Source organism: Sceloporus undulatus, chromosome 2 (assembly GCF_019175285.1).
Source record: "Sceloporus undulatus isolate JIND9_A2432 ecotype Alabama chromosome 2, SceUnd_v1.1, whole genome shotgun sequence".
NCBI classification, from domain to species: Eukaryota; Metazoa; Chordata; class Lepidosauria; order Squamata; family Phrynosomatidae; genus Sceloporus; species Sceloporus undulatus.
The window spans coordinates 113,621,895-113,645,789 of NC_056523.1; the positions used below are offsets into that span (position 1 = coordinate 113,621,895).

The 23,895-nt window shown below is 43.4% G+C and overlaps 2 protein-coding genes across 9 annotated transcripts in view; one reads left to right on the forward strand and one right to left on the reverse strand.

Moving 5' to 3' along the window:
* Positions 1 to 18,979, reverse strand: part of FBXO38 (F-box protein 38) — a 44,839-nt gene extending 25,860 nt beyond the window's left edge. For 2 of the 8 annotated variants that reach the window (XM_042449060.1, XM_042449062.1), the window contains exons 1-12: positions 18,038 to 18,979; positions 14,092 to 14,273; positions 10,265 to 10,398; positions 8,364 to 8,527; positions 7,608 to 7,773; positions 7,169 to 7,306; positions 6,919 to 7,056; positions 5,745 to 5,841; positions 4,761 to 4,891; positions 2,818 to 2,988; positions 2,157 to 2,299; positions 791 to 1,007 (exon numbers count right to left, since the gene is read on the reverse strand). In XM_042449060.1, the coding sequence (XP_042304994.1) occupies positions 791 to 1,007; positions 2,157 to 2,299; positions 2,818 to 2,988; positions 4,761 to 4,891; positions 5,745 to 5,841; positions 6,919 to 7,056; positions 7,169 to 7,306; positions 7,608 to 7,773; positions 8,364 to 8,527; positions 10,265 to 10,398; positions 14,092 to 14,219 (1,627 nt within the window). In that variant the 5' untranslated portion in view covers positions 14,220 to 14,273; positions 18,038 to 18,979. Of the gene's footprint in view, positions 1 to 790; positions 1,008 to 2,156; positions 2,300 to 2,817; positions 2,989 to 4,760; positions 4,892 to 5,744; positions 5,842 to 6,918; positions 7,057 to 7,168; positions 7,307 to 7,607; positions 7,774 to 8,363; positions 8,528 to 9,858; positions 9,988 to 10,264; positions 10,401 to 14,091; positions 14,274 to 18,037 lie in introns of those variants that run through there. The other 6 variants (XM_042449058.1, XM_042449057.1, XM_042449061.1 and 3 more) reach the window with 5 other exon arrangements.
* A 286-nt stretch (positions 18,980 to 19,265) lies between these two features.
* Positions 19,266 to 22,056, forward strand: ECHS1 (enoyl-CoA hydratase, short chain 1). Its single transcript, XM_042449066.1, has one exon. The coding sequence runs from the start codon at positions 19,314 to 19,316 to the stop codon at positions 20,193 to 20,195; it is 882 nt and encodes a 293-aa protein (XP_042305000.1). The 5' UTR covers positions 19,266 to 19,313; the 3' UTR covers positions 20,196 to 22,056.
* The last annotated feature ends 1,839 nt before the right edge of the window (positions 22,057 to 23,895 follow it).

Here is a 23,895-nt window from a genome sequence, read left to right on the forward strand (position 1 = left end):
TGCAGTTCCATATCCTAGCTTTTGATAAGAGTTCTGCTTTTTACAGAAGTTATCTGCAGACACTTCTCAGATAGAAAATGAGGCCTTCAAACCAAACTAAACTTAGCAAGATGAAAGAAATCACTATTAAAAAAAAAAAAAAAGATTTTCAAATATGCCGGAATAGTTGTTCTGTACATGACCTAAAGGCAGCAGATCCCATCTCATTTTGGAAGCTAAGCAGGGTCAGCCCTGGTTAGTACTGGGATGGGAGACTGCCAATGAATACCAGGTGATGTAGGTGATATTTCAGAGGAAGAAACTGGCAAAACCTTCTGATCATTCCTTGCCTAACACAGCCCTATGAAATTAATAGGGTTGCCAGTAGTCGACAGGCAACTTGACGCATGCACAAATATACTGATGCCATTATGTTGATAAAAACTAATGTGGCTTTGCTTTAGATAAAACATTCATTTGTAAAATAGTTAAGGTGGTTATTTGCCAAAGGCCACATTAATTCATCTTAAGGCTACAGAATAGAAATAAAAATATAATTTGCTTGTTTTAAATATTGTGGTGTCAAAACTTCCTTTGTCTAGAACTGAAGAAAACACTCATTCTAGATCACAAGGAAAAAATCTACAACATTTTGTGGAAATGGAAGAATTAAGTGTTAAGTGAAGTTGTTAGAGGCTGCAGTGGTGAAGTGAATAGCTTTAAATCTGTGGATATTTGTATATACATAAGATGACTAGATTATTGTTCAATTATTAAAAAACCCAGATTTAAGACTATATTCTGCATTTACCCTCTGCTGCAATCTGCTGTTCAGCCTGTTCCTCCTGTCGCAACTCATTCTCCTCATTTTGGTCATTTGGTTGTTGGTGGTTGTTATGGTGTATATTTGCATTATTGTTCTGGTGATTGTTATTGTTGTCATTTTCATTGTTGGAGTTTTGATTGCTGACCAAAGCAGAAGAGACACCAATTCCTGTGCCTGCACTCAGACCTACACGAGCACACCCCTAAAATACATGATAACAACACTGACTGACAACTTGCAGAATGTTCCAGAAAAAAAACAACACACTCTTAATCAGTGATCAGTGCAATAAAATCACAGTTGAATATTTCTTGGATGAACAGAAACATCAGAAAGGTAATTTCACATTGCCTGGGACTGCTAGAATTACACATATGATATCTAAATATTGAGCTGCTTTTGAGCTCTACATGATAATTTGATACCTGATACTGTGGCATCATCTTAACATTATTCCCATCATAGAGTTATTCAGAAATGGAGAAACCACCCACTCAAGATGCCTTCAGTTATAAAAACATCACACTTCCATTATTAATTAGTTCAATGTGAAGAGAATCCTCCAGTCAAGTTTGGGAAGATTTCATCAGTCATCACACTATTATGACACAGAAGCACTAACTCTATTTGCAAAAGTTATTGTAGAAATACAATCTGAAAATGGTATGTCCACAAGGTGATGTCCATGAAAAATGTCATTTTGTAGCCAAGATTTTGATTTTCTCACTACGAAGTAAGTCCCAAAAACACTGTGGAATCTCCTTCTGAATAAGCAAACATAGCATTGTACTCCCAAGGGAGTGATTTATTTATATTTTTGAAGAAAGAAGGCCATCTCCACCTTTCTCCACTGCTGGCTTTGCCTAATCATTTTTTTCTTAGCTACTGTTGCTCTCTCTTTTTAGAGACCTTCATCCTTTTTTCCTACCTTCGTAAATCTCATACTATCAATCAGTTATATCAACAGAAAGTAGCTGTATTGGCTGTTGCTCCCCTCCGTATGCTCACATTAATTAAACAGACTGTAATTAAGACAGTGGTGTTATGCTGCTATTTTTAGATTCATGTTAAAAAAAACCCACAGGTACCTATGAAGAACTATAAGGTCACTGCAACAGCACATCATCATTCCACCCAAGCAAATTAGTCTTATAATCAAGACCTTGCCTTAAAGTAGTAGTATAATTTGCAATAATGTTAATTTTCATCTGTCATTTTGTTCTTCATGTAGTCACTGAACTTTGTAATTAATTTTGAATGTTTAAAAATAGTCAGCTTAAGAACTGTTTAGTGATCTGTTTAACTACATACCAGGATAAAACATCTTAAAAGGCACAGTTTGCAAACTCACCTTGGGAGGCTCCCGGAACATCTGGTCTAGAGAGATAAACTCCAGGCTTGGCAGTAATTCAATAAACTGACTAAAAGAGTCTAATTTTATTGCATGGCATCTCACCAAGGTGAGATCAAATAGCCGAGTCCATCTTGAATGATCTATTGAAAAAAAGATACAAATGAGCTTCTGATAAGATTTCTACATAATATATCTTCCATGTTTGAATGTTTTAAAATCTTTTCTTCATCAATTCAGCGTGAGCTTTTTTCCCCATTATGACCACCTAAAAAAAATTGGTGCTCCCTGTCTATTCTGATTTATACACTTTTTATTCACTACCTCCAGCTACGGAAAAAGCTGAAGTACAATGGACTTATATGGCCCAGCTTTTCATTACTGATGACTCAGACTAAAAAGAATCTGTGTGAAGTAAATGAGCATCTTAACTGATTTTTTTCCTCTTTGTTTTGAGATAAGAGAACAGAAATTAATTTCACACCAGTCATCCTGAAAACTTAACAAGAGTTGTGCAGCCCATGAACTTTTGAGTCTACATCTATTTTTGTTATCAATGAGATGTTCCAGAACTACACAATTCCCATTTGTTGAATATAAAGCAGAAAGAAAAAATGAATAGTGTGTGGATATACCATAGCATATCTTTGTGGGCACATACCTGTGATCCAACTGCTTGGATTGTGAAGATGCGGGCAGTTGTATATTACAAGGTATTTAATTGAAGAGAAGACTTCATTCACAGCTTTCATTCCAATGTCTGTGATGATCCCTGGATTTTCAACTACATCAGCCAAACCATACTTCACTAGGTCAGCATTGATCATTTTACCTAAACACAGACAGAAGGCAATTTAGCAGCCTACTCTTTTCATTATTTCTACAGCAATTCAGAGTGACCATTGGCTACAAATATCAATGAGAAATGGTAGTGATACACTCGTCCTACACGGTGGTAATAGCAAATAATGTAAGGTGAAGCCTTCAGATAAGGAAGAAGAAGCCTGAACTCTTTAGATAGTCATTGGGGCCCGTTCTGGACGGGCTTATAGTACATCCCCGGGTTAGGAAGGGGCGCCACTTCCTGACGCCCTTAACCCTAGTATGGACTGGGTCCGTACAAAATGGCGGTGCCTGTTCCACACGGGCGCCGCCATCTTGATGTCGCGGACACACAGCATCTGGACGCTGCAACCCGGAAGTGACGCTGCGAGTGCGCAACTAGCGCCTCACAGCACCACTTCCAGGGCGCAAAAAGAAGCGCTATTTTGACGCTTCTTTTCAGCTGTGCCCGGGAATCGCGCAGTTTGGCCGCTGCGGTTTCTGGACGCAGCAACCGGCACTGCCGGCAGACCACCGCTTTTAGGTGGTCTGTAACATGCCAAAGTTCCCTTAACAGATATTGGTCTATAAAAATGAGAAGACTTACTTGGTTTTCATTTAAATGATCTTATCCACAAGAATTGCCAATATAGCATCTTGGTCCTAAGACTACACCAAGAGGGTCAAATTAGTTCTATGAATTGGTGGGGTTTGGGTTAATCTAGTATTCTGGGTGAAAAGAATCCTTCCCTGCCCCCAAATCACTTTTTAACAGCAAAGGTTTACTTCCCAGTGGAACTCAGATTAAAGTAGCCCCTCTTGAGTGAAAAATGTCTACACTCAAAGGAGAGTGTGTGTGTCAAATCCATTCAAACCCACGCTGCATTTTATATTTCTTTGCCACACTGCTTTAAAGGGAATTAACAAACTCTAAAGGATCTGATAGGCAAAACAGATTTCAGAGCTGGGGGTGCCATGTTACAGGTATGAAGCAGAAATGACACTCCATCCAAGATTCTAGCTCATCGGCTGCATGAAATGTCTCCAGGCAGTTATGACATTTATACTATTTGCCACTCATCTGTGATGAATCCTTAGGCGAGCTGCCAAGTGATGAACACATATGCCTTCTTAATCCGTCCCCTGCCTGCTCACTTGCTAGTACTGTTCCCACAGGTAGGTGTCACAATGCTTCTCCTTCTTTTGACAAAGATACAAAAAGGAGAGCAAGCCTTAAGGCTCTATTATATTTCTATGGCTTAGGCAATACAGACATGTGGCTACTTCCTCTACAGTGGCTCACTAGAGAGGGATAAATCACATGCAGCAGGGGAGAAAAAAGGGAGGTTGGGATAATAGTTCCTGAACACAAACAAGGGCAGTTAAGTGACTTCCAACATCCATCTGCAACAGAATGGCTGAGTGTGATCTTTTTGTCATGGACTCTCTCTCTCTTTCTCTCATTCTGGACTTGGACTTAATTTTCACAAGGGAACTTCCAAAACTGTGTTGAGGTTTCCCATTAGTGACTGATGATCTCCAAAAATCTAATATTGGCATGGTCATGCACACACAAGCTATTTTAATCAAGCACAACTCATCTGCAAGGCTGACCTTAAATCATCAGCAGGAGAGAGAAAGTAAGGGATGCTTGTGCATTATGAACACTTTTATTGTAGCATCTGCATCTTCTTTTAAGATTTGAAACATATAGACAGATAAAATCCAGATCTACCCTAACCGTTGATAGGTAACCCAAAGGAAAATGGAAGGATTTCATACACTGTAGCAAAAACTCATCAACATATCCAAGATGTAGGGTTTCAAACTGTGGAAACTCCAATTCTGCCATTTTTAGTGCAGAGAACACTCCATCTTTGGTAAGGGAAGGCTGGATTCGCACTTCATGCAACCTGAACAGAGGCAAAACAAAATGTAAAAATCTCACACTAACAATTACATCCTGATATACAACCTTTTTTTCAAACAGGCTAACAGCAAGGGCACTTTCACCACAAAGCCAGATAGGTGACGATTCACTTATTAAGAGTACTTTGCAAATGCATAGCACTGCAAGTGACATACAGTGGTACCCCGGGATACGAAATGACCGCGTTACGAAATTTCCGGGATACGAAAAAATTAGATAGGAAAAAACTGTTCCGGGTTACGTTTTTTTTTCGGCTTACGAAAAAAATTTTGGTGCTTTTCGGCGCTTTTTTGCACGAAATCGCGGCTTTCCAGCGCTAGCGGCTATGGCTTTTTCGGGTTGCGAAATCTTTCGGGTTACGAACGGCGCCGCGGAACGAATTAAATTCGTAACCCGGGGTACCACTGTATAAAGAATGACATTGTTCCTTTGTAAGCAGCATTATGTCTGTTTCATCAATAAATTGCTCAGTAAAATAAGACATGGCAAAACTACGAGCATTGCAACAATTCAGCCTTCCTTATCCATGCATTTTTTATCCGATTCAATCTTCCATGATTTGAAAATATTTTTAAAATACATAAATTCCAAAAAGCAAACCTTGATTTTGCCATTTTATATAAGGGACACCTTTTTACTATGCACTGTATTTAATGGGACTTGAGCATCCATGGATTTTGGTATCCATGGGGGAGTCCTGGAACCAAATCTCAATGGATACCAAAGTCTTACTTTAATGACATTATGTACAAGTAGGTCACTATGCCTTAGGTACAAACATGTTGATTCCTTTACAGATAAAATGACATGCAAAATTACCAAAATTCTATAGGTACCTTCGTGCAGCTGTTATAATGAGGTAGCCAAGGTCCACTTCCAGAGCATTCTTGCAAGCTCCCAGAACTATAGTGTGCAAATTTCTGAAGCCCCCTGCTTGACAGGAAAATCAAGGCCAAAAAAAAAAAAAATTCACTTGGTTGTCAGAACAAAATTAAGACTCTCCAGAATAACCATGCACACAAAGTCTTGTGGGGGGAAAACAATAAAATCCTAAAACTTCCTTCCAACAGACAATACTGGTCCATGATAGTAAAGGGTAGCCACGACTAAAGAAGTATCACAGATGCCAGCCAACACTTTATTACTATTTCATGACCAGACAAGAATCTCAGTAGCAGAAAAAGTGTGTACTTTATACAGGTAAATCATTTTTTACTACATGGGGAGAGTTCATTAGTAATGAATATTAGTAGCATGCACTAAATATAAATCTAGATACATGTTTACTTTTCATCATGGAGGCACATATTGGTAAACAGCTGTCAACATCTATTTCAGGACTATATGCAGACTCAGAAAGGCATCAACACTCATGGTATTACAAGTACAAGCCAGAGAGTGAATACTTAACTGCACTCTGACTGCAGCTTCCATGGGTGCAGAAAACAAGGCTCCTCAACTGTTTATTTCTAATATGATCGAAGTTCTTATTGTACCTTACGATGCAGTTTACATTTGTACAGAGACAGATACTACCCACACAATTTCCCCTTTTCTTTCTCTCTCTCTCTCTCTCTTATAATGGATGGACTCTGTGGAAAGAGTCTAACTTCACTATGAGCTTTAGATCATAATTTCTAGGAGTGTGGGAAGAAGCACAAACCAAAACTTACACATCCATCACAGTTCATGTAAAATAGGCACACTGGGATCAAAAGCAAGCATGCCCTCTGTCTTTCATGTAGTCAAAAGCAAGTATTAAGTATTTCAAAACTCATTATATTGATTCAAAACAACAATCAGGAGATATTCAAATTTACTTACTGCCTTCACAAGCTTCAGACAACAGCTGAAGCACATTTTGAAACAACACCAAAGTCTCTGAAATGGTGCAGTGGCAATATTCTCAAGAGTCCATGAATAATAAAGGGGAAATAATTACAAACTATATACTATTATATAGTATATAAACTATATACTATCCTCACTTCCAAGGGAGAGGTTGCATACCAGATCTCCAGCTGTCCTCTACAACATGCTGAATAAGACCTCCAAGGAAGGGAACTCGAACTAATTCTAGATGTTCCAGATTTCGAGCAGATGCCAAGCCTGTGACCAATGGGACATACTTCAACGAGTTTGTGGGACCTACAGAAGAATTTTTTTCCAAACATTAGCATACAAAAGGCACTCATTCTTTCGCCACCACCCCAACTCTTTTTCCAGTGTGTGATAAAAGTACCATCTGCATAATTTGTACCTGCACAATTTCTCATCACAAAAGTGCGTAAGCTGATGCAAAGAAAATCCTTAAAAGGCTGTGGTTTGGTAAGCCTCACCCATTTCAGGTACAGGTGCCTCAGCATTGGAATGCAAGGAATGTCAGGGACATTAACTCCTAAAATATAGGAAACAAAACAACAATCCAGGTCAACAATTTCATTGAAAAACAATGTGAATAAAAGTAAAGGGTTTAATTTTTGTAGAAAGTTCTGCAGAAATCTTAGGACACTATTACTTTAAAGGAAAATAAATACTGCTGAAGCTAAAAATTTAGGTCTTCCTAACAACATGAATAACCACTCCTATTATGTAGCAAAACAAGAACAAAATGGAATAGACATCTTTTTAATTTCATAGCTTTTAAAAATGTTGAATCCTTTTAATAATTTAGACAAATACATCACAACAATGCTTACCTACTAAGTGCAAAGTCTGGATTTTAGCTCCTATTGGTATTTTGAGTTTGTTTTCAGGTGGAATTGGGAAGGCACCATTACGATTACGAAACTTCCCTAGGATATGAACTTGTGGCATGTATGTCCAAATGGCTTCTACAAGTTCCAAATGGGAAGTCTCAACACCCTACAGCAGAACAAACCCAAGTAAAGGGGAAATTGCATCACCGTAAATAAATAAAAGAGTATTTATCTTCACTAAAATGTGAATAACAGACCAAGAATAATGCTAAATACAGGAGCTGTCCAATTTCAATTAAAAAGTAGCAGTACAAGCAAAAATGATATTATATTCAGTTATTTGCTACACTGGAATAATTTATTATTAATGAATGTCTGTAGCAGGGACTAAATATAAATGTAGGTATCAAATGTTTATTTTTATTAACTAAAAAATAAACACAAGACCTGGAAGAATAAATGTAGCAATGTTAAAAATGGAAAGCGAGGGCAATTCTTGCCAAAACTAGACTATCTTGGCATCATTTCAGTATATTTGACAGAATTTCAGATTTACTTAACAGAATTTAAAAGTACAGCATCTTCAGCTATTAAAAGACAGGTTTTACAGAATGCAAGCAATGAGACACATCATCATCTGCCTTTGCATAAAAGTATCTCCTCACCTGCTCATCACTGTGACCTTCCCTCCAAGTTTTATAAAGGAACATGACTAATGGCTATGTATGCTTCATGTTTTGAACACAAAACACTTACTAGTAGATTTGGGCAAGTCTGCAAGGCTTCTAAAACGCCTGGAATACTGAACGCTTCATAGCCACGAACTCTGCGCCTGTCAAGGTGCCTAGGATGAAGCCCATACAGCTGCTCAATGTCTGGCATTTTCTTCAGTAAAGTTAGGAAGCTGGAATCTGTGAATCCTGGGGAAAGACAACATATTTTATCTTTTGGGTTACAAGAGATGTGCTAGCATGCAAGGGAGATTAATGCGGTATTTATAGTTCACAGAAATCAAAATTTTAAGCTCAGCAGAGCAAAGACTGCTGTTGTGCTTAATTTGATCATGCAGGCACAAGAGTCTATGATTTAGCAAAGCAAAACAGAAGAACAATGTACTTAAATTAATAATTATATAATTTAGAGAGAAGATTTCAGAACTTCAGAAAAAGTACTTCACTGTTCAGCTAATAACAAAAACTAGAATATACACAATAAGAGGGTAAGAGTGATTTCTCAATTTTTAACTAAAACTACATTACCGGGGGGGAAGTAATAATCCAACATTATACACACTTAAATCCTGTGGATTTAAGACAGGAACTGATTTCCACAGAGCTTAGTAGGACTAAAAGTGCTCCGTTTGGATTAGATGTTCCCCTTTATTTCACAAGCTTTTTTTTTTTTGCCCACAGATTCTTTTGGAGTAGTTAACTAAAAACATCATGTCCTTATACAGGCACTTATAATATGCTGTCTAATTCTTCCTGATAACAAAGTACAATAACTGGATCACTGGGCCCATTTTTCTTTTTGTTTTGTGTTTTATACATTGTTCCCACTACACAGTGACAACTTTCTTTGGCTTTCCTAGTTCCACAAGAATATTGTTATAAACTCTTCAATCATATCAGGCACTTCCTTCAAGCTCCATAGATCTAACACATTTATTGAACATTCATTTTCATCAAATCTGGGTGCCATAATTTCTATCTGGTCTTGGTCTACATAATTCTCATTTCAAACTTATTTCTAAAATACCTGGTATCCTCTATGTTGTTGTATTTTGTCTCTGTAACTCATGTATTTTAACCTATCGTACACATTCTCTAGCTTTCCATAGATACAGGTTTCATTTTGATCTTCCCTCTCAATGTTTCTATATAATAAAAGAATGCAGAAACACACAGAGAAGGCAGCTACTCCTGTATCACTGTCTGCACTTCAACTTATTCATATATAATGTACAACCAACAGTAAGGAATGGGGTGAACAAAGTGTGGCCCCCAGGCCATTTTTGTGTCCCCCATGAGTCAAAACATTTTTCAAAAGAAGAGGAGGGGCGAGTTGGCTATGAAATGACCTACAAACCCTCTAGTGATTATAGAGGACATTTCTACCAAATGTCCCCCAAAACCCTCTGGGGTGAAAGTGAACAGGAAGTGAATTTCACTCATTTCCTGTTGTTAAAATGCACAGGAAGCCCCCCCCCCCCCAAACAGAAGAACACAGCAAGAGAGGATTAGCAGCTTGCCTGAATATAATGACATTTTGCTTGAGGAGACTAAATCATTCCAGAATTTGCCCATATGATGCAATCATACTCTGCTTTGCTTAAATATTATTTATATTTTTGACATGTTGTATCTGTAGCTTGTTACTACTGAAAAAATAAAGTACGCAGAAAAGGAAAAAAAGATCAGAGTTCTCCAGGAAACAGGTCTCAGTTTTTAAGCTCTGGGTTCAGAAATATTGGTGTACAAACATTAGAATATTTGTTCCATATAAGCACTAGTAACAACATGGGAGAAAATGGGAGTATGTATACACATTCATTACACAACCTTCACTAAAATCTTTCTCAAAAAAAAAAATAATTGTAACAGCTAGACCAACACAAACTAGACCATGGTGCACCACTATCGAAGAGCAAAACTCACCAGTAGGCATGTACTCCCACCATCGGCCTGCGCAGAGATCCACCACTTTCACCACTCTTAAATATAGGGTAACTGCTTCCTTTAACTTTCGGGAGAGACATTCCATGCACATGATATCTTGCAGGGGAAGGTATCTTTGGATGGGGAGAGAAATAGAATACATCTTCAGATGGTATACTTCCTCTTTTCTACCAAATAATCTAGATCCATGATGGTGAACCTGTGGCATACGTGCCCTCTCTAAAACACGAAGCCATCTAGGAGGGCACAGTGCGAGGGAGGCCCAGGTCGGGGAGATGGAGGCGGCTGAGCCCTTCTTCCTCCCTCTCCCACCTGGAGAACCCATTCTTGGGACTGGCAATGTGCTCCAACTGAAAGTCCAAGCAGGACTGCAGACAGAGCGTCCCCAGTGAGGGAGAAGTCTACCCCATCCAGAAGGAAGAAGGGCTGGATGGATGGGTGTCTTGCCCAATAAGGGTGAGCTAGGATGTACCTTACTGGCCAATCCTGGAAAAGCCGTGCCCAGCACTGGGCCGTGGTGCTGCCTGGGAATCAGACACCACCGGGAGCTGAAGCAGCCACCATTAGGCTCCCTGCCCTGCCTCTGGAAAGGGCTGGCACGGTAAGTTGTGCAGCCATATTTCTGGCAAATTTAGTGTTGTGAGGTGTAATGAGGCCATCCACACTGCAGAAATGATCCATTTTGACACAACTTTAACTGCCATGGTTCCATGCTATGGGATTCTGGAAACTGTAGTTTTGTGAGGTGTAATGAGGCCATCCATGGGGTTTACTTGGCAAGAGTTCTTCAGAGGAGGTTTGCCATTATCTTCCTCTGAGAGAATGTGATTTGCCCAAGGTCTCCCAGTGGGTTTCATGGCTGAGCTGGGATTTGAGCCCTGGTCTCCAGAGTCGCATGTTCAAACTGCTGGCTCTCTTTGTTCTTGTGCTGTGCTTTATTATGCTTATTGTTGTTGTTGCGTGACTCCAAGTAGTTTCCAACTTATAGACCCAGAACACCCCCCTTTCCTTCTGAGTGCTGATTCCTGTGACCCTAAGGTGAAACTATCATGGGAGAAGCTTCAACTGAGGGGGATTTCCATTGCCATCCTCTGTGACTGAGAGAGCATGACTTGTGTGTGTGGTGCCTTCAAGTCATTTCCAAGTTATAGCAACTGTAACATGGAGTTCTCTTGGCAAGCTTCATCAGAGGGGGGTTTGCTATTGCTAGCCTGAGGCTGAAAGAGTCTGCTCCCAGAAGTCCTGCCCCATACGTCCTGCCCTCAGAAGGTGGAAGTCCCACCCCTAGAGTTTGGATAGTTGGGCGGGATACAGACCGCCCAAAAAGAGCAGTCTGCCACTGCCTCCATTTCCACCAGCAGGAAGCCTCAGCTTCCAAACAGCGAGGCTTCTCGGCAACAGAAAAAGAACCCGCAAAAAGAAGGTTCTTTTTGCATCATGCTTGCTACACGAATGGCGCACTCGTGATGTCGCAAGCATGATGGGACATACGGGTGCTATGCGTCCGTTGCGTCAAAATGGTGTGTATAGGGCACCCTCATTTTGACGCCCCCATCACCTGCTAGGAGTGATGCCGGTATGGATGCTGTGTCCTCGACCAACCCCTAGCATGTGACAGGGGCGCCGTATCCACCAATCTGTACAGCGCCTAGGTCTCTAAAATGTTCGCCATCACTGATCTAGCTAGCTAGTACTATACTCATGCATTCACAGTATGGGATAAATTCATAAATGAATAAAAGAGGTTTGTAGAAACAGAGCAGTCTAACAACAAAAGAAAACATTACAATACAACAGTTATAAGTACTCACATAATTGTCAACAGATAATGCAATTGCAATTAAGGACTGAAATAGATGGCCAGAAGGGTCAGCTTCAGGCTGCAGCAATTGCATGCCACGGCCTTAATCCGCCTTGAAACTATCCGAAAAAAGAGCAGCAAAAAGTCGGCTTTGTGCCTGTGCCACAGCCAGAAGCTACCTTCATGATGCTCTGGAAGTGTGCAAACATCATGCTGTCAGAGCTTCAAGAAGCCGCCCCAATGTAAACAGCTGAGTGGCTAATGGGGAAGCTCAGCGTAGAAACACTGCACTCTGAAGCCACCCAGACAGCGGCACAAAAGGGCAGTTTGTTTTGGCCCTAACACTAGTTTTGCAGCATCAGAAAATTTAAGTGAATGATTTAGTAGAAAATCTCCAGGCTTCTCAAAACAATATAGGCTTTCCTCTATATACTTTAAATTCAGATATATAGTAAGGACCAATCCTCCAGGACTCATAACTACTTTTACACCAAATTCTCATTATTTCAAGGATTATCTTTTTTCACTTAGAACATCAGGATTTAACTTTATTTATTTACTTATTTATTTTTTATGCCAACTTTGTCCTGGAGTGGTACACAAGGCGACTCACAGATAAAATTGTATTTGTAATTTTTTTAAAAAATAATTAAAATCATTTCATTTAAACAGTATAAACACATTTTAAAAATACAAGTTAGGCCTGAAACAGACAGGCCAAAAAGAGCACCTTCTGGCCTCTTCAGGGGCGGGGTATGAAGATGACGCACACCCCTGATGTAACCAGAAGCCCCTATGAGGCCATCTAAGTTGGCCCAATGCCATCGACAAAAGGACTTGGAAAAATCTACACCTTGCCGGACACCTGTTTGGGACCACTGCAGCAGCCCACTTTCAGAGCAGGCAGTCCTGTCACTGTGGTCCTGCACCAATCAGGGCTCAATCACAGGTGCAGAGGCCAGAGGCCACTACTTCATTCTCATCTGTTTTGCCCCTTAGAAACACATCATGTACTCCAGTAAGAAGCCTGCCTGAGAACAATTACTTAAACAAAGATACCAGCCAGTGAAAGGAAAGCAGGGAAGGGGGCCAGCCTAGCCTCTCTTGGAAGGGCATTCCAGAGGATGGGAGCAGCCACTGAGGCTGCACCTGCACTGCAGAAATAATCTGGCTTTACAACACTATGGAATTCAGTCAGAGCTCTCTGGCTGAAAAAGCTAAATGTCTTACACAACTATAGTTCCCAGAAGTCCATAGCACTGAGCCATGGCAGTTAAAGTGGTGTCAAACAGGATTGTTTCTGCATTGTGAATACACCCAGAGAAGGCTCGCTCTCATGCTCTCAGCAAATATGCCTGTGAGGGTAGTGGTGGGACTGAGACAAAGCCTTCTCCTGATGCCTTAGATCCAATATGACATAACTAGCAAATAACTGCCAAGCATCCCCTCAGTAACCTATGACTGCATAAGTCCAACTTGTGCTATTCCAAGTCACTTTTTTGTGACTATAGAAGTTGACATACTTTACTGCGTTCACACGATAAGAAATTCTCCCGAAACTCACCTTTTAGCTGTTAATAGCGCGCACACACACACCTCATGGTCATGAGTGACCAGTGGAGAGCAAGGTACATCAAAGGCACCTATGGCTATGCCCCTATAGCCAGACACAAAACATCAGCTGAGATTTTTTGAGGACTCCCAGAGATCCAGGAATAAAGCATAGTTCTGCATGTGGAAATTATATGCTATGTCTCTGCAATGCAGAACGTCTGGCATTGTTCCTAGCTGCTTATGTGCAGCAAAATGCCAGTTAACACAAACATGAAGAAATTAGTTCAATGATGCTTGATATCCAAAGATCTCAAGAATGTGAAAGCAGTTAATTGGAGGAACCTGTTGCTACACTTTCACAAAAGGACAGATAGTTTCATTTTTGTTATCAGATACTACAACAAATGGCATGTGATGTTAGTAACAAAATAAAATACATGTTCCAACCTACCTAAATATATGGCAAAGCACTTCATGTGAAAGCTGATTCATATAGTCCTTCAATTCAGCAGCTTTGAAACATATAGGCCCTTCCCTGCTTGTGGAACATACTTTCACATTTTTCCGTCTGGGTCCCATTTTGTGACGTTTGCTGTTTAAATGGGGCAGTGCTGGTAGGCAGGTTCAGCAAAACTGAAAGAAAAAAAGGTAAAATGAGGACAATGTAGCTATTCAAGTCAACATACAAAACAAATCTATACAAGGTGTGCTAGAAATATGAAATTTAGGAAATAAGAAAAAGGTTTCAACATTGCTAACTTTCTGAAAAGTTGTCACTTATGAGTTTTCTCTTTCAGAAACTCTCTATGTAAGGTAAAAAATGACTGACATTTTCAGAATAGAAGCAGCCAGTCAGTAAACAGAATTCAATTCTTGTAGAAATTCCTCAAACAAGTCCATTTTACATCTCTGAAGACAATGTAGATATACATGATGAAATTATTTGGATGTCCTTTTGCATCATGCACTTATACAATAGTATAGATACATACGTTCCCTTTACATACAAGTGCCAGCATGATGCAGATTTTCAACCTTTGGTCCTCCAGATGTTCTGCACTTCAGTTTTTAGATGGCTCAGTGGTCAGAAATTCTGAGACTTTAATTCCCAAATATTTGGAAAGTCACATCTGAGAACTACTGGTACAGATAATAGTGCTGAATAGAGGTATGGATGATGCAGGCTCTAGTTCTCACTGGCCATGAAACTTATTGTTTGACTTTCAGCTAGTCCTTCTGTCTCTACCTGACCTACCTCAAAGTGTTGTTGTATGGATATAATGGGTCAGAAAGAGCAAGGTGTAACACCTTTAGTTCACTAGAGGAAAAGTGGGTTATAAATATAATTAAAAAACATATAATTAGAACTCAAAGATTTTGGTAGAATAGGTGGAAAATTATTTTTGGATCAAAGCCATACAAAGAAAAATACACCACACGCCTAAGTATTTGAGACAAGGACATGTGTGGACATCAAATCACAAGACAACAGTTTTTATAATGATGTTAAATATTTGGGATACAATATTTGGGATTCCCAGTGATTGGGCAGCATATAAATAAATCCTATTATTATTATTATTATCATCATCCTGTACATATTAAATTGGGAGTAAATCCCACTGAAGTCAGTGAGACCTACTTCCAAGTAAATAATAATAAATAAAAGCTTTATTTCTAGCCCGCCTTTCCAGAGATCAAGGCGGGTTACAATGGTGGATTTTTCAATCCAACAACATACAATTTACAATAAAAACATTGTCAGAAATTTACAATTATATTATATAAAACAACAATAACAATTCCAAGCTAGCAGCAATTGTAACAACGGTGAGGGGGAGAGGGATCACAACAGGGCTATTGGGGGTATGCCTGTTTGAAAAGATATGTTTTCAGCCCTTTTTTAAATTGGGCTAAGGAGGGGGTTGAGCGGAGCTTGTCGGGGATCGAGTTCCAGAGCTTAGGGCTGAGGTGGAAAAGGCCCTTTGTGTAGTGATGGCTCGTCTAGCATCTGGAACTCTTAGGAGATGTTTATCACCCGATCTGAGAGTGCGGGGGCAGATTATATGTACCCTGGGCCCAAGCCATTTAGGGCTTTATAGGTGATAACCAACACCTTGTATTATGCCCGGAAGCGAATAGGCAGCCAATGTAGATCTTTAAGTACCGGTGTTATATGGCTGGCCCTGGAAGATCCAGTGACCAGCCTTGCTGCCATATTCTGGACCAGTTGAAGCTTCCGGGTTTGGTACAAGGGTTGCCCCATGTAAAGTGTAGTGAGTAGGAGTAGGCTGTTTACTCAAAAATTGATCACAGTTAATAGTGTAATTATCACTGTCTACACTTTCTGCATTTTAATTACCTCTCATTCAACTGTTTACAATCCCCCTCCATTATGTCTTTGAATGTATACATGCTTGAAGCTTAAGAAAACTGTTTATCGGATGGACTATAACCTATAAAAGTTTGTCAAAGCAAATTTCTTAGTCCTTTGAATGCCACAAGACTCATAGTACAACTCTGTATGTGTCTACTCAGAAGTAAGAACTATTGGAGTCAATGGAATCTGCTACTAGGTAAATTGAGATAGGACTACAGCCCTGACATGTCTATTTTCTTCTCCTCCTAACACTATTCTTCCTTTGTTTTTGCTTTCTCTACCAAAACGAAACTTAATAATATTGTATAGCAGACAAAGAGGTGAAACGTACATGACTAGTGAAGGGTAAAGAGGTTTTTTTTAATAAGAAATGATTTGCACACATTTTGAAGGCATTTTTTCACTCTTTATCCCAGAGATTCATTAGCTACTGTTTCTTTCATCATAGCCATTGAGACTTTGGATGTAAAATAATAAATATGGTGGTAAACTAGAGGAGCCAGGCCCAGAGGGAGAGCGCTGGATCCTCATTGCCCCTGGCCACCAAGGCCATCACGGCTGCTGTGCTGGACAACTGCTGGGCCACTAAAGGAAAAAGATAGCCAGGAAGAAGAAAATCAACTCATTTGAGATGCGCTGCTGGAGAAGAGTGCTGAGGATATTGTGGATGGCCAAAAAGAAAAACAATTGGATCCCATGGTAGATTAAGCCAGAAATCTCCCTGGAAGACAAAATGACAAATACTTTGACCACATCATAAGGAGGAGGTCTTACTGGGAAAAACATGAATGCTAGGAAAGGTGGAGGGAAGCAGAAAGAGAGGAAGACCACATGTTAGACGGATGGGCTCCATTAAGGGGTCATGGGTATAAGTTTATAGGAACTAAGCAAAGCAGTGGAGGGCAGGGAGTCTTGGAGGGGCTCATCCACAGGGCTGCCATGAGTCAAAGTTGACTGGAGGGTAGTTAAGAACAACAAAACTGGAGTAGGCTCTAGTTTGGAGGGACTGGGACAACCAAAGGGCACAACAAAAGGGCAGGGGAAGGTGGAGAAGGAATCATAGAATGGTAGAGTTGGAAGAGACTGCAAGGGCCATCCAGTCCATGCAGGAACTCCCAATCAAAGCATCCCTGACAGATGGCCATCCAGCCTCTGTTTAAAGACCTCCAAGGAAGGAGACTCTATCACCCTCCGAGGGAGTGGATTCCACTGTCGAACAGCCCTCACTGTCAGGAAGTTCCTCCTAATGTTCAGGTGGAATCTCTTTTCCTGTAGCTTGCATCCATTGCTCCGGGTCCTAGTCTCTGGAGCAGCAGAAAACAAGCTTGCTCCCTCCTCAATATGACATCCCTTCAAGTATTTAAACAGGGCTCTCATATCACCTCTTAACCTTCTCTTCTCCAGACTAAACATCCCCAGCTCCCTAAGTCCTTCCACGTAGGGCTTCATGGTTTACAGGCCCTTCACCATTTTAGTCGCCCTCCTTTGGACACGCTCGTTTCTCAATATCCTTTCTGAATTGTGGCGCCCAGAACTGGACTCAATATTCCAGGTGGGGCCTGACCAAAGCAGAATAGAGTGGCACTATGACTCCCCCTTTCTCTCCCCCTCCCTCTTCCGTGGCACTGCTGCCTTTTCTAGGGAGCCTTCAGGGGAACGAAAGGGACTGGGGCCAGAGGAGAGCACTGGGCTCGCTTTCCTTTCCCCTTCTTTCTTGGGGCGGCATCCAGCTCCTTCTTAGGGTCAACCAAGACCCCAGCCGCCCAGGCCAATGCCGGCCGCAGCCCTCAGTCCCACCCGGACCGATAAGAGCCAAGGAGGGGCTTCCTTTGGGGCGGAGAGAGCGGGCTGCAAACAAGGCCGCCGAGGCTGCCTGGCGGGGAAAGGCAAAGACAGACGCCCCGCGGCTCCCTTTCGCTGCGGAGGCCGGGAAACCTGGGCCCCAGCGGAAGGCCCTTCCAGGCCCGAGGCACAGCCCTCCCTCCCTCCGCCCAGACGCTCTCTCTCGGGGCCTCACCTGCCGGGCGCCTCTTGTTTACTGGGACCGGAGGACCAGCTCCGGCGGCGGCAGCAGCAGCAGGAGACACTTCCTCCCTCTTCTACACGGACACTTCCGCTTCCTGTTCGTCACCGGACACTTCCGGAGCCTTGTCTTGCCCATTACGTCATGCTCCTCCCCCGGCGCCCAAGAGACCAGGGGAAACTGCGAGGAGGACCGCGCAGGATCCACTTCCGGCTCCCATGAGGAGGAGGCGCCACCCAAGAGCGGAAGGAGGGGTTGTTGGGCTTCTTCTTCTCAGCATCGGGAGGGACTGTGGCGCTAGGTTCCCACGCTCTGAAAGTGCTGCTATTATTCCGCTCTTTTTCTCCTGAGGCTGACTCCTGCTGCATTCTGGGATTTGCAGTTTAGGGAAAGGCGGTTGGAATTCTCGACTAGAGAGCTCTGAGGCCTCGCTGAACTACCAATCCCAGAATGCAACAGGACAGGAGGCCTGGCGGGTTTATTACAGTATCAGCTTTCTTGGACTGGCGATGCGTTGCTGTTGTTGTGCGCCTTCAAGTCGTTTCCGACTCAGGGCACACAGCCCCGCTGCTATCCTGGGGCTTTCGTGGCGAGGCTCGTTCAGAGGGGCTTCGCCGTTGCCTCCCGCTGAGGAGGCTGAGAGAGAGTGGCTCCCGCCCAAGGCCGCCCGCCCGGTGGGCTTCCCTGGATTCCAACCCGGTCTCCAGAGTCATAGTGGAACCCTCGAACCACTGCTAGGAATAATACTTATATGCAAAAGGGATCTTGTAGCGCCTTTGAGATCGACAGCTCTTCCACACTGCAGAAATAAATCAGTTGGACACCGCTGTAACTCTCATGGCTTCATCCTGAGATGTGTAGGTCGAAGAGGGACCCGAGGTCACCCGGTGAGTTTCGGGGCAGAGATGAGCTTAGAAACCTGGCCCCAGTCGCTCGTACGGCGCTGCTAAACTGTATATTCCACTTTGACTGCTCTGGCTGCCTCCTCCTGTTGCATTCTGGGAGGGTCGTTTAGAATGCTCAGCCAGAGAGCTCTTAGGCCTCACTGAACTACCAATCCCAGAATGCAACAGGAGGAGGCAGCCAGAGCGGTCAAAGAGCGTAATGTGGTAAGTGTTCTGCAGGGCGTTATCCCTTGATACCCAGGGCGCCATTGCTTGCTATCAGACGGGGCAGCCCCATTCCCCGCCAATGGAGGGCTGCGTCGACGGGGCACCGGAAGTCCCATGAGCCTTTGCCCCTTTGCGCCGAGAAGGAGAAGGAAGTCAAGATGGCCGCCGCTCGGCTGCTGCGGGGGCTCCTCTTCCGTCCCTGGCTGCTGCCTCCCCCGGGGGCCCCGCTGCGCTCCTCCTCGACCTCCTCCTCGTCCTCCGGGTGGGAGTTCCTGTCTGTGGAGCGTCGCGGGCGCGAGGGGAGCGTGGCGGTGGTGCGTCTGGAGCGTCCGAAGGCGCTGAACGCGCTGTGCGAGGGCCTGATGTCGGAGCTGGGTCGGGCGCTGGCCTCGCTGGAGGCGGAGGCCTCGGTGGCGGCCATCGTGCTGACCGGGAGCGAGCGGGCCTTTGCGGCGGGCGCCGACATCAAGGAGATGGCCCCCAAGAGCTTCCAGGAGTGCCTCGGGGGGGACTTCCTGGGCGGCTGGGACCGCGTGGCTCGGACGCGGAAGCCGGTGATCGCGGCGGTGAACGGGCTGGCGCTGGGCGGCGGCTGCGAGCTGGCCATGATGTGCGACGTGGTCTACGCCGGGGAGGGCGCCCAGTTCGGGCAGCCCGAGATCCTGCTGGGCACCATCCCCGGCTCTGGGGGCACGCAGAGGCTGACGCGGGCCGTGGGCAAGTCCCTGGCCATGGAGATGGTCCTGAGCGGGGCGCGCATCTCGGCCCAGCAGGCCCAGCAGGCCGGGCTGGTCAGCAAGGTCTTCCCGGCGGAGAGGCTGCTGGAGGAGGCCGTGGCCCTCGGGGAGCGCATCGCCCGCAACTCCAAGCTGGTGACGGCCATGGCCAAGGAGGCCGTCAACACCGCCTTCGAGACCACGCTGGCCGAGGGATGCCGGGCCGAGAGGAGGCTCTTCCACGCCACCTTCGCCACCCAGGACCGCAAGGAGGGCATGGAGGCCTTCGTCGGGAAGAGGGAGCCCCGCTTCAAGGACCAGTGAGGGGGGAGACCGCTTGGAAAACGCTTTAACGCCTGGTCTGGCTCAAGGCTATGGCATTCTGGGAGGTGGAGTTTGTTCCGCTCTAGGCCCCACAACATACTCCAACTCCCAGAATGCCATAGCCTCGAGTCAGATAGAGTTAAAGTGTGCCAAACCAGGTTATCCCTCCATTATGGACAACAGCAAGGCCTCCCTTGCCTTTCCTTGGACTCAGAAAGGGCTCATCTTCTCAGCCATACAGATGATTAGTTTCTGTATTGAAAGAATTAATTGGAACCGGTGGTTGTCGTCCCCTTTCCCTTCACAGCAATGATTTGGGAGCACCCCACTCGCTTGAAGGTGGATTCGGATCACTTATGGCCCAAAAAGTGTTTTTCTGTTCTCAAAAGGTCCGAAAGGCATTGCGGAAATAATCCCGTTGGAGAGCTCTTGAACTGCCTTGCCTCAGTGTGAGGGGAATCCTGGGGACTCTAGTTTATTGTGGCACAAGCAGAGCTCTCCTGACAGAGAAGCCTAAATGTCTCACAAGCACTATAGTTCCCAGAATCCTTTAGCATTGAGTTAGTTAAAGTAGTTCCAAGCTGGATTATTTCCGCAGTCTGTTTCGGCCCTTAGCCTTCTGTGTGCAGTTTGTTTGAGCCTAATAAATGACACTGAGAGTGATGCAACATGTAGGGGATATGTTCCCCACCAACAGCCATCTTGGAGGTTGGCTGGTTGGCCCTTTCAGTTTCTCCAGTCATCTTCTTGCCTTCTCTAGAGAGATCTGGGCTCTTAAAAATGCTGCCTCCTCCCAGCCGGGAGCTGGAGGCCCCTCATGCTGGGTACTGGGCTGCAATTTTAACGGTTGGTTTCTTTCTTAAGGCAATAATTGGAAGCTGTGATTCTCCCTAATTTCCTTCAAAACGATGCTTTGGGAATGCCCCCTTTGGAGGGGAACACCCCATTTGAAGGATTGCATAGTGGTTGTGCCTTCTGTACATATCAACTTGAGCCTAATAAATGACACTGACAGCAACGCAAGATGCCAGGAATATTTTGGGTTTGCACACACACACACACCCAAGCACATGCATCCCTTCCCCACCAACTCCACCCAGGGCCATCTTGGAGGCAGGCTGGCCATCTGGAGAAAGGGCTGCTTTAGTTCTTGTAGTCTCCTCCTTGCCTTTCCGGGACAGAAGTAGGCTCTAAAAGCACTGCCTCCTCTTGGCCAGGAACTGGAGGCCTCTCATCCCGGGTACAGGGGTGCAATTCTGCTTATTAGTTTCTTTTTAAGGCAGTATTTGGAAATTGTGCTTGTCCCTCATTCTCTTCAAAACAAAGTTTTTGGAATGCCCCAGTTCAAGGTGGCCTGGATTGCACAGAGGTTGTGCCTTCTGTATCAGTTTGTTTGATCCTAACCAATGACACTGGCAGCAATGCAAGGCGTGGGGAATATTTTTGGTTTGTACATGCAGACGCACAGTCAGATCCTCTCAGTTTTAACTTCTCCCCTATTTCCCTCCCTATTTCCAAATTTGAGTGAATTGAAGAAGGTGTGTTAATGCTGTCTCTTGCCTAGCCTGCTAACTGTATGCTTTGGCAGGTGTGGTTATCTTCTGGTTTTATCTGCTCCACAGCCACCTGGACAGTTCTGCTGCTTTGGAGTTGAATCTAACCTTTGCCTTTACATGTGGTTATACATGTTTATGTAAAGTCCATGAGATCAAGCTTGTAGCCAAAAATGTGTTGAGGAAAGGCTGTGTGTAGCCTTAAGGGTATGTTGGTGAGGGTTATTTCTGAACACCATGCAGAGAGAAATGTGAATCAATTTAATGATCATAAGTGAATTTCTCTAATAAAATTACATTATTTTAAACCAGGCTGTGTGCCCCTTTCCCACCTTTTCTCTAGCAATAAAATCCTATACAAGCTAGTCAGAAGTAAGTTTCAGAGCTTGTTTCCAAGTAAGTGTGTTCAGAATTGAAGCCTGTATTGGCACTACATGTGTAGCTGAATTGCAGTCTCCCATTTCTCTGTCCCTTTCATAGAGTTTACTGGTCACAAATTGACCTGTTTTTCCATTTCCAGCTTGTAATTCAAAATAAAAAGATTTTTATCAGTGAGGTTCAAAAAATGAGCTAACTGATGGTCACTGAGAATCATGACTTGTTCCTGGAAGTTTGCTATGCCCATCTAAACTTTTCTGTGTTTCTTGATTGGTGACCTCAGGCTGGGGATTGTGCAACCCTTCAGATGATGTTGAGCTGCAATTCCCAGAATTCCTCACCATTAACTATGCTGGGTAGCATTGCTGGGATTTGCAGTCCACCATCAGGGTTGGCATGAGTCGGAATTGATTCAAGGACAGCTATCAGCAACAACAGCAAAACATCTGGTGGACAACACAATTCCCACCTTTAGTCTGTGGTTTGCTGTCACCACCTGGTCTGAGGAACTGGAGTTCAAATAGAAAAGGAGAATGTGCCACATCTGAAGTTACTTTTCCTCATCCTTTGCCACAAGCCGTAGCTGAGTTGTATTAACTCAGTGTAGTTCTAAGATCATTTTGGTGGATAATTTTTGTTATGAATATTTCTCGCCCATACCTGTTCCATCAATATTTAGGCCGCTGTGCATGATATGAAGGAGAATTATGCTTCAATGAACTCTGGCACAAAGAAAATTTTGAAAGGTAAGAAATTATGAAATTAAGAGTGGGGCTAGTTGTCATCAAATCTGCTTTAAAGACTCATCTTGAAATAATGTACACTTTGACCAGGGATTAAGTCCCACTGAATTCAGTGGGATTTACTTCCGAGTAAACATGACTAAGATTGCACTATTACACCTTCCTTTTACCCTTTAACCTCCTTTTACCCTTTAACCTGCATTTGCTACCACTGTAGTGTATTGGGAACCATACTTAAGAGAGACTTAGGGAGTTGGGTATGTTTAGCCTGGAGAAGAGAAGATCAAGAGGTGATATGATAGTCCTGTTTAAATATTTGAAGGGGTATCATATTGAGGATGGAGGGAGCTTGTTTTCTGCCGCTCCACAGAATAGGACCCGGAGCAATGGATTCAAACTACGGGGGGGGGGGAATTGGGAAGAACTTCCTGATAAGAGCTGTTTGACAATGGAATATACTGCCTTGGAATGTGGTGGTCTCTCTTTTGGGGGTTTTTACACAGAGGCTGGATTGCCATTTGTCAGGACTGCTTTGGTTGTGTATTCCTGGATGGCAGGAGATTGGAATGGATGGCACTTGAGAACTCTTCCAACTCAGTTCTGAGTTCCAGTTGGAGATAGAGATTCATTGGTCCTTGAGAACAAAGAATTAGGATTATAAGTAATCCTGAATATGTTTTAAATAAATACATTCAGTGTAAATGTACTCTTAACACTGTTTGTATCAGATATTATTTGGATATAGCTTTCCCTCTTGCTCCTGTTTATTTGGCATAGGTCAATGCACTTGTAAAACAAGGATAAGAAACAGCCCACAGGTTGGATGAGGCCCATAGGGGTTTGCCAAATGGACTTTCAGCTTCTTTCTATAGCTGTGTTGGTATTGTTAGTGCTAACATCCTAATGTTTTAAGGAGATACTTTTTATTGGGACAACTTTTTTGCCTACACACTTGTGCTAAATTTGCCTTTTGAAGTACAAAAGGCAGCTTTGGTTGCGTGCATGTATGTGCATGCATGTGTGTAT

What these genes read in the sequence shown, in the direction of transcription:
- ECHS1 (XM_042449066.1), top strand. Translation starts at nt 19,314, where the DNA reads ATGGCCGCCGCTCGGCTGCTGCGGGGGCTCCTCTTCCGTCCCTGGCTG.